At 48.4% G+C, this 10,980-nt stretch overlaps 1 protein-coding gene across 1 annotated transcript; it reads right to left on the reverse strand.

Moving 5' to 3' along the window:
* Positions 1-9,694: 9,694 nt before the first annotated feature.
* LOC112122723 (olfactory receptor 52M1-like) lies at positions 9,695-10,642 on the reverse strand. Its single transcript, XM_024221447.1, has one exon. It carries the CDS (start codon positions 10,640-10,642, stop codon positions 9,695-9,697), a length of 948 nt encoding a protein of 315 aa, XP_024077215.1.
* Between the last annotated feature and the right edge of the window lie 338 nt (positions 10,643-10,980).

A 10,980-nucleotide genomic window follows, 5' to 3' on the forward strand; every position in this document is an offset into this window, starting at 1 on the left:
ATCCAACCCCCCCTGCTCCCTGTCCCTTGACTGCACCCCCCCGGAACCCCCTACCCCTTCTCCAACCCCCCAGCCCCCTTACTGTGCCACTCAGACCAGCGTGTCTGGCTTCGCGCAGCGCCAGACATGCTGCTGCATACATGCTGCTGTGCTCCCCTGCGGAGCTACTGCCCTCCCCCCCCCAGCACCTGCCTTCCAGATTTGAACACCTCAAAATTCAGGAGTGCTCAAGCTCAGTTTGGGCAGCTGTTACTTCATTTCTCCCAAATCAAATATACTGATCCACTGTAACTTCCTGTAGAAAAAGTAGGATAAAATTGAGCAAGAAATGCTTCCCAGTGGTTATTAGGACTGGAATTGCTATTTTCAACAGCCATTGCCTTTTGTTTGTTTGTTTGTTTGTTTGTTTGTTTGTTTGTTTGTTTGTTTGTTTAAAAGGAAGACAATGATATTGCATTGGCAAATTCCCCATAGAAAGAAAGAGTGGAACAAAAGAATAATAAAGGCATCTCAACTTTTCCTCATTTATGTAGAACAGTCTTATAATATGCATCCAGATATCCTCCAATCACACAAGCTGAAAATTGTTCCACTTTACTGCAGTTCTGTAACCATATGGGAACCAATCCTGTCTCTGTTCTGTGCACATCCAAAATTCCTGCTGAATGATCAGCCCTGGGAGCGAGTTACCAGTGACCCAGGGCTGCGGCGGAAGGAGGATGCAGGTGGGGGGGGGGAGAGCCCAGGGCTGGGGTGGCAGGAGGTGTGTGGGGGGGGCAATGGTGGGGGGGGAGGGGGGAGCCCAGAGCTGGGGCGGCAGGGTGGGTGTGGGGGGGGGAGAGCACAGGGCTGGGACGGCAGGGGGGTGTGGCGAGGAGCCCAGGGCTGGGACAGGGGGCAGCCAAAAATTTTTTTGCTTGGGGCGGCAAAAAACCTAGAGCCGGCCCTGGGGGGAGGGAGAGGGAAAGGGTGGAGATATATCTGGCGTTTCTATAAGAACATAAGAATGGCCATACTGGGTCAGACTAATGGTCTATCTAGCCCAGTATCCTATTTTCCAACAGTGGCCAATGCCAGGTGTCCCAGAGGGAATGAACAGAACAGGGAATCATCAAATGATTCATACCCTGTTGCCCACTCCCAGGTTCTGGCAAACAGAGGCTAAAGACAGCATCCCTGCCCGTCCTGGAGAATAGCTATTGATTGAGCTATCCTCCATAAACTTATCTAGTTCTTATTGGAACCATGTTCTAGTTTAAGCTTTCACAACTTCCCCTGGCAAATAGTTCCGCAGGTTGACTGTTAAGAAATACTTCCTTTTGTTTGTTTTAAATCTTCTACCAACTAAATCTATTAAGTGACCCCTAGTTTGTGTGTTATGAGAAGGAGTAAATAACACTTTCTTATTTACTTTTGCCACAGCAGTCATGATTTTATAGACCTCTGTCGTATCCTCCCTTAGTCATCTCTTTTCCAAGCTGAAAAGTCCCAGTCTTATTAATCTCCGCATACAGTATTGAAGATGTGGTTGTACCATGGATTTATATAGAGGCAATATGCTATTTTCTGTCTCATAAACTATCCCTTTCTTTATGATTCCCAACATTCTGTTCATTTGTTTGATTGCCACTGCACATTGAGCAGATGTTTTAACCCTATTAACTCACATTAGATTGTATCAATTGTCTGTAGCCTTATCTCTTTGGGCTTTTACTCATGCTCCTTGTACTAAGGGGTACTGTAGTAGTAGGATTTTATGTTTGTATTTTATATAATTTAAAATAAAAAATAAAGAATAATAATGTAGCATGTATTAAATGTATTGGTGTATGATTTAATTATATCCTGACAGTCATCCTTTTTAAATAGCAGAAAGGAATGGCCTAGTGGGCCATTGGTAAAGATGCATCAGCCAGAATCTGCATCTGAGTTGATTTCAAGGCAGTAACAGACCTTTTAGGGTGACCACTTCATTGTAGGTTTAGCATTTTAAAATAAGTAAAAGAATGCCATGATTGTTTTTCTCTTGAATTGCAATTTGATGTTCCTGTTAATTGTTCTGTGTAAATCAATTCTGTTTTGTCTGTGAATGAGGAATGTGTGCGTTAGAAAATAAGTGTAAAGGCCATCACTGAACCAGATGTTCTAGGGAGGAACCGAGGACAGACTCAAGAGCGCCAGAAAATTACAACACGCCCCAATTGAAATGTCAGAAAAGGGAAAATTAAGAACTCTAAAAATAAGACAGGCACCTATCAATGGGGACAAAATAGCTGTAATCAAAACCAGCATGGGGTAACTCCCTAAAAAATGTAATAAAAAACAAAATAGAAAAAATAAAAACAAAACAATTTAAAAAACAAGTACTTGTCAAACAACAATTGATTACAGCATGACAGTGCAAAACTCATTGGTCCCAATGAAAAAAAAGTCACTATATAAACAGGGTGCCTTGCTGTGAAATGATTTAGTGGGATGATTTAGTTGGGAATTGGTCCTGCTTTGAGCAGGGGGTTGGACTAGATACCTCCTGAGGTCCCTTCCAACCCTGATATTCTATGATTCTGTGATTCTATGAAACCTTGGGTTCATCCTGCCAAGACTTCCCCAGAGTATCGTGTCATGACTGACAGAACCCGGCTCCTCCCTACCCATGATCAACCCACATGGCCACTAGATTGATCCGGACTATAGCCTGGTAACTATAACATTGACTGGTGGGACAGTGTGTGTGTGAATCCATGCATATGCTAATTTCTGTATCTTCAATAAACGCGGCGTATTGCCTTTTCCGCTGAAAAAGATACCATGTGCTTCTTATAAGCATAACAGCAGGAGGCTGGGATGGAGGCATCTGTCTATAAATAGGTTGGTCATTAAAGAATATCCGCCCTAACGAAATATCGCCTGGACAGATGAAGGGAGTAACTGCATTCTGGATAAAACCAGTTTTCTTCATCTTCTCTGTGGACTGGTGGGCACGGAAGGAATGGAACCTGCCAGAAGAGGGAACAGAGAGAGAAAGTGTTGGTCCAGCCCTTTAAAAACACAAAAACTGATTGAGCTGGAAGATGATGGGGCAGGAGAGAGGCACAAGGCCGGCAGACAGGGCTCTTTCATTGCAGGGCTGTGGCTGCAGCAGAGAGACAGACTCAAGGTGGAGGAGAAGCCATGAGTTGCAGGAGGTGGCCCCTAGATACCCTGGAGGGCTCTGACCAAATCCCAATGTATGTTCCAGGATGGTGAGGACAAATTAATGCACATTGGAAAACAATCCCAACTATACATATGAAATAATGGTGTCTAAATTAGCTGTTACCACTCAAGAAAGACACCTTGGAGTCATTGTGGATAGTTCTCTGAAAACATCCACTCAATGTGCAGCGGCAGTCAAAAAAGACTCAGAATCCCTGGAGAGACCCAGTGCAGTCCTGGCCAGAAGGTCTCCAGAGCTACCCTCTGGATCTGGGCCAGGATCCCTGGGGCTGGGCTCAGGGTGTTGAGCTGGTGCCAGAGCATGGGAAAGGCACCGAAGCAGTCCTGTCCATCTCCACAGCCACTCACCCACCCTGGTCTCCAAATCCTGCCAGAAAAGGATGCGTGTCTGTGATGTTATTGACATGAACTGGGACCATATAGATCATTGTTGCAACCAAGGTCCTGTAGTTGCATCAAATCTTGTACGAAGAGATCAAGTAAGGTGTCTATGGAAAGGTTGTAATTTGCTGGTTATGATAATTCTGTCTGTATGTGTGCTGTGATTTTCCACAGTACGAACAAAGGGGTTTCCTTCCACAAGGTAGAGGGTCTAAAAGGCCCTGGAAACCCCTTCATTTTGTCTTCAATCCTGCTTCTGACCTCAGTAGGAACTGTGCTTGAAACTGAAGCTCTGAACTAAGGACTGAATGACCCATCCAAGCGGGGATGTTTGTACTCCAGAGACTTGATTGGTTTGAATCAGCAGTAATCCAATCAAGCCTGAAACAAGCCTGAACTAAGAACTTTGCAATTGTTGTATATATTTGATTCCATTTAACCAATTTAACTCTCATCTATATTTCTTCCTTTTTATAAATAAACCTTTAGATTCTAAAGGACTAGCAACAGCGTGATTTGTGGGTAAGATCTGACTTGTATATTGACCTGGGTCTGGGGCTTCATCCTTCGGGATCGAGAGAACCTTTTTTCCTTTACTGGGGTATTGGTTTTCATGAACATTCATCCCCATAAGGAGTGGTGCTGGTGGTGATACTGGGACATTGGAGTGTCTGAGGGAATTGCTTGTGTGGTTTGGTGTGCCTCAGTAGTGAAGGAACCTCAGTCTTGGCCTGTGACTGCCCTGCTCTAAGCAATTTGTCCTGAATTGATACTCTCAGTAGTGTCCTGCCAAAGGCCACTTTGTTACAGTGGCGGAAAGGTAAATGCCGAGATAGAGCAGTGGACCCGCTTCAAGTGCGTGTGGGTGGGTTGGAGCTCGTCTGACACCTGTCCCCGACCATCAGGCCAGAGCTCTTGACGCAGTTGACCCAGGCGGATGAGGCTGCTGAGTAGATCGCCTGACAGGCCTCCACCTGCACCAGGTTGCCCAGGTTCTGGACCAAGAGGAGCACGTCATCGGCATATGCTGACAGGACCAGACACAACTCTGGCTCATGGAGCACCAACCCCGTCAATCTCTGGTGGAGGAGACAGAGGAAGGTCTCGATTGCCAGAGTATACAGCTGCAATTATCCCCCTAGTTGTGTGATGAATTAATAAAGAATGCAAGAATGTGAAGTAACAATGACTTTATTGCCTCTGCAAGTGGTGCTCGAAGGGGGAAGGGTAGGGGAGGGTGGGGTGGTTGGTTTACAGGGAAGTAGAGTTAACCGGGTGGGGGGGGAGGGGAGGAGGGTTCATCAAGGAGAAACAAACAGAAGTTTCACACCCCCTGGCCAGTCACAAAACTCATTTTCAAACCTTCTCTGATGCGCACCGCACCATGCTGTGCTCCTCTAACCGCCCTGGTGTCTGGCTGCACGTAATCAGCGGCCAGGCGATTTGCCTCAACCTCCCACCCCATCATAAATGTCTCCCCCTTACTCTCACAGATATTGTGGAGCGCACAGCAAGCAGCAATAACAATGGGGATATTCTTTTCGCTAAGGTCTGAGCTAGTCAGTAAGCTGCGCCAGCGCGCTTTGAAACGCCCAAATGCACATTCCACCACCATTCGGCACTTGCTCAGCCTGTAGTTGAACAGGTCCTGACTCCTGTCCAGGCTGCCTGTGTACGGCTTCATGAGCCATGGCATTAAGGGATAGGCTGGGTCCCCAAGGATCACGATAGGCATTTCAACATCCCCAACGGTTATTTTCTGGTCCGGGAAGAAAGTCCCTTCCTCCAGCTTTCGAAACAGAGCAGAGTGCCTGAAAACGAGAGCATCATGTACCCTTCCCGGCCAGCCCACGTTGATGTTGGTGAAACGTCCCTTGTGATCCACCAGGGCTTGCAGCAGCATTGAAAAGTACCCCTTGCGGTTTATGTACTCGGTGGCTTGGTGCTCCGGTGCCAAGATAGGGATATGGGTTCCGTCTATGTCCCCACCACAGTTTGGGAATCCCATTGCAGCAAAGCCATCCACTATGGCCTGCACGTTTCCCAGAGTCACTACCCTTGATATCACCAGGTCTCTCATTGCCCTGGCAACTTGGATCACAGCAGCCCCCACAGTAGATTTGCCCACTCCAAATTGATTCCCGACTGACCGGTAGCTGTCTGGCGTTGCAAGCTTCCACAGGGCTATCGCCACTCGCTTCTCAACTGTGAGGGCTGCTCTCATCCTGGTATTCTGGCGCTTCAGGGCAGGGGAAAGCAAGTCACAAAGTTCCATGAAAGTGCCCTTACGCATGCGAAAGTTTCGCAGCCACTGGGAATCGTCCCACACCTGCAGCACGATGGCATACTACAACTGATAGCCATCCTCATCATTGTGAAGGCAGCAGAATATGACTGGGGGGACTGGGGGACATATGGAGTTCCAGCCACTGCTGGACTGAACATGTCTGCCCAGGTGCCCATGATCAACAGCCACTGCTGTACGACGAGGACGGTTACCAGTCGTAATAAACCATCTACTGCCAAAAGGCAAAAGGCAAGGGCTGGTGCAATGCAGCCCTATGGCTGCCAGCACCCAGATCGCCGATGAAGGCTACCAGTCATGCTGCACTGTCTACCGCCAAAAGGCAGTTAGCTGCTGCTGCTGTGTAGCAATGCAGTCCCACGTCTGCCGGCACCCAGATGACATATGGTGACGGTGAGCTGAGCTGAGCGGGCTCCATGCTTGCCGTGGTATGTTGTCTGCACAGGTAACCCAGGTAAAAAGGCGCGAATCTATTGTCTGCCGTTGCTCTGACGGAGGGGGAGGGGCCTGACAACATGTACCCAGAACCCTCCGCGACACTGTTTTGCATCATTCGGGCATTGGGATCTCAACCCAGAATTCCAATGGGCGGCGGAGACTGTGGGAACTGTAGGATAGCTACCCATAGTGCAATGCTCCGGAAGTCGATGCTAGCCTCGGTACTGTGGACGCGGTCCGCCGACTAGAGCACTTAGAGCATTTTATGTGGGGACACACACAATCGGCTGTATACAACCGATTTCTATAAAACCGGCTTCTATTAATTCGACCTAATTTCGTAGTGTAGACATACCCCCAGTTGCAATTCCTTGGATAGTAATCCATCCTTTCAATCCAATTTCCTCACAGGGAGAATCTACTTCTTGGCCTTCCCCATATAATAACTGGACAATTGCTTATTTGTTATCTGGATAAGGTGGGTTTCCTTTCGGGATACCAATTGTTTTAATTGTAATCCCAGAGGGGGAATATGTACCAAAAGCGTTGGCGTCTATAAGATAGTCAAATCCTGATAGGAGGGATCAGATGGAACAATAGTTGTGTTTTCAAAGGTAGGAATAGGGGAAATCACTTGATTTCCAATTGAAGTAAACTGCTTAGAGTAAAACAGAAATTTGGATCTGTGACCTGACACTCCAAGGAACCATATAGGAACCTTTCCTGGTTGGTTACTATGCAAAATTGGCCATTTCCAGCATAGGTCATCCTCTCCATAGGAGTTTTCCATCTGGTTAGTTGGACCATCTAACAAGGATTGATTCTGGAGCTCTCCCTGCAGTCCACGCAAGATAATATTTGCCTCAAACACATTACATCTGCAGATATTCTGAGGCCCTTTTTTAGAGCAACAGGCCATCTGCAGAACTTTCCATTTTTGGATTGCAGTGTAATAGACTACCAAGGGAGACACATGGACAGGTACCTTGTAGATGCCACCTTCAAGGTGACCTATGGACTGTATGCAGCCAACCGCCTATACACATCCTTGTCTGAGTCAAACATGGGAAAGAGACTGTGAATGAAACATACAAGGATCATGCTACAACACAATTTTGAGAAGATAAACATCTGTCTCGGCTGGGATGTGGTGTCACAGACCCCATTGGTCTCATAATTCCAATGGATACATGTGGACGTGCATTCAAACATATAGATCTCTCCCCTTCAGGCCTTTCAAAACATTTAGGGCAATACCAATTTAATAATTGCTCATCTTTGATTAGATTGGGGATCCTTCCCAATTCTAGGGATTGTAATGCCTCAGTGACAGTGTTAATCATCATCGAACAAGAGCAGAGCACCACACCGGTAGAGTCTGACGACACTTGGGAGGTTGGTGATCTGGTAATGCTGTTATCCTACAGAGCACCAGAGCATAGGCTGTGTAATCAGTGGATCGAACCTTTCCGAATCATCGATAAACTCAGTTCAGCAGTGTACAAGATTAGAGGAACAGGAGGCAAGTGTACTAAAGATAAAATCTACCATGCTAATCAGTTAAAGCTGTTTCAATCACCCAGGTCCCCGGAGCAGCTTGATTCCCAGGAGGTTATCCAGTGAGTGACGGGGAAGGGGAAAAAGAGCAAGCAGCAGTGGCAGAGACTTGGGGCAAGAGGCGGAGAAGGGAGTGGGAGATAGAGGCAAGAGGTGGAGCAGGGGCTGTGTCTCGGGGGAATAGGTGTAGAGGGGCTGTGGCCTTGAGGGGAGATGTGTACCAGGGTCATAGCCTTGGGGAGAGAAAGCAGGATAAGAGGGAGGGACCTAGTGGTCATGGTGGCTAGTTCTCTGAAAACATCCACTCAATGTGCAGGAGCAGTCAAAAAAGTGAACAGAATGTTGGAAATCACTAGGAAAGGGATAGATAATAAGACAGAAAATATCATATTGCCTCTATATAAATCCATGGGATGCCCACATCTTGAATATTGCATGCAGATGTGGTCGCCCCATCACAAAAAAGATATATTGGGATTGGAAAAGGTTCAAAAAAGGGCAATAAAGACCATTAGCGGTATGGAATGGCTTCCATATGAGGAGAGATTAATAAGACTGGGACTTTTCAGCTTGGAAAAGAGACAACTAAGGGGGGATATGATAGAGGTCTATAAAATCATAACTGGTGTGGAGAAAGTAAATAAGGAAGTGGGATATAATCCTTCTCATAACACAAGAACTGGGGGTTACCAAATTAAATTAATAGGCAACCATTTAAAACAAACAAAAGGAAGTATTTCTTCACACAACACACAGCCAATCTGTGGAACTCCTTGCCAGAGGATGTTGTGAAGTTCCATCAATGGCCAAGATGGCAAGGGACGGTGTCTGTTTGCCAGCAGCTGTAAATGGGTGACAGGGGATGGATCACTTGATGATTACCTGTTCTGTTCATTCCCTCTGGGGCACCTGGCACTGGCCACCATTGGAAGACAGGACACTGACCGATTCCCCAGTATGTCGCACTGACACAACACAATAAGGTCAGGAAAGGGTCCAATGCACAGGTGGGCAAACTACGGCCCATGGGCCACATCTGGCCCACAGGACTGTCCTGCCTGGCCTTTTAGCTCCCGGCTGGGGAGACTAGCCTCCAGCCCCTCCCCTGCTGTTCCTCCTCCCCCGCAGCCATGTCCCCGAGCGAGCAGCATGGCTTACTCCAGCTGGGCGGCGCGGCTGCCAGTCCTGCCGCTCTGAGTGGCATGGTAAGGGGGCGGGGAGCGGGGGGGTTGGATAGGGGGCAGAGGGTCCCAGGGAGTAGTCAGTGGACAGGGAGCAGGGGGCGGTTGGATGGGGCGGAGGTTCTGGGTGGTGGTGGTCAGGGGACGGGGAACTGGGGGGGTTGGATAGGTATGGGAGTCCTGGGGGGCCAGTCAGGTGGCTGGGTGTGGATAGGGGTCAGGGAAGGCAGCGAACAGGGCGCAGGGTGGGTTGGATAGGGGGTGGGATCCCAGGGCGGGGGTTAGGGGCAGGGGATCATGGGAGGGGCGGTCAGGAGACAAGGAGGGGGGGTGGATGGGTGGAGGGTTCTGAGGGGGGCAGTCAGGGGGTAGGAAGTGGGAGGGGGCATATAGGGAGCAGCAGGCCAGGCTGTTTGAGGAAGCACAGCCTTCCCTATGCAGCCCTCCATACAGTTTTGCAACTCTAATGTGCCCTTGGGCCAAAAAGTTTGCCCACCTCTGGTCTAATGTCTCTCTGACTGCCCAGTCAGTGATTCAGGGAAGAGAGCCCAGCACCAAGTCACGAGCCAGCTCTGCACAGAGCTCAGTCTGAGAGCCAGAGCACAAGGAAAAAACTTTAAATCCCTTTATGAGTGAAGAGCTGGAGCAGCCTGTCTTGGATCTGTTTGGTCCTCACTCCGTAGATGATGGGGTTGAGCATGGGGGGCACCAGGAGGTACACGTTGGCAATGAGAACGTGGACATGCAGGGGCACATTGTGGCCGAACCGGTGTGTGAGGGAGGAGAAGAGAGCTGGGATGTAAAAGCTTAAGATGGCACAGAGATGGGAGCTGCAGGTCCCCAAAGCCTTGAGCCTGGCATCCTTTGTGGGGAGGCTGAAGATGGCCCTGAGGATCTGGGTATAGGACACAGAGATAAAAATCATATCCAGACCCCTCACACAGAGTACCACAAAGAGGCAGTAGAAACTACCGATGCGGGTGTCGCCGCAGGCCAGCTTCACCACAGCTATGTACTCGCAGTACGAGTGGGGGATGACGTTGGTTCTGCAATATGGCCGTTGCCTTACGAGGAAAGGATAAGGCAGTACGACCATGATGCCACGCAGCACCAAGGCCAGGCCAATCTTAGCTACCACGGGGTTTGTCAGGATGGTGGAATGTCTCAGGGGATTGCAGATGGCCACATAGCGATCAAACGCCATGGCCACGAAGATCCCAGACTCCATCACGAAGAAGCAGTGAATGAAGTACATCTGGGTGAAGCAGGCACTGAAATCGATCTCCCTGGAATTGAACCAGAAGTTACTCAGCATTTTGGGCACGGTGGACGTGGACAGGACCAGGTCAGTGATGGCCAGCATGCAGAGGAAATAGTACATGGGCGCATGGAGGCTTGGTTCCGTCTTCACAATGAACAAGATGGTGAAGTTCCCCAAGAGGGCTATAGCATACATGGTGCAGAAGGGGATGGAGATCCAGACATGGGCCACCTCCAGGCCAGGAATGCCCAGCAGAATGAAGATGGAGGGGTTGGTGAAGTTGGTTTTGTTGGAATCTGACATGGAGTAGGGGAGAAGTTGTTCAACTCTGAGGCGTTCCCAGGGCCCAGGGTAACGGTCGTAGTACAAAAGCCTGGATGGAGAGACAATGTTAATCTGAGACTCTACCTGCACTACTGGATATTTTTCTCATGGGTGAAGCAGATTGGTTCCTCTTCACCCACATTTTCATTTTTCAGATAAATGAATTATGAACAACTGACCCTACTAATGCCAATTCCATATTTGATAGTCCTCCATGCATTAATAATTTCTACATGTCATGGTCTGGGAAACCTTAATAGGCACCAGTAAGAAACACAAGTGTGGATACTGGTTATCCCTCATTCTTCCTTAATGCA

Source organism: Terrapene carolina, unplaced genomic scaffold (assembly GCF_002925995.2).
Source record: "Terrapene carolina triunguis isolate 2854851 unplaced genomic scaffold, T_m_triunguis-2.0 Scaffold23390, whole genome shotgun sequence".
Lineage (NCBI taxonomy): Eukaryota > Metazoa > Chordata > Testudines > Emydidae > Terrapene > Terrapene triunguis.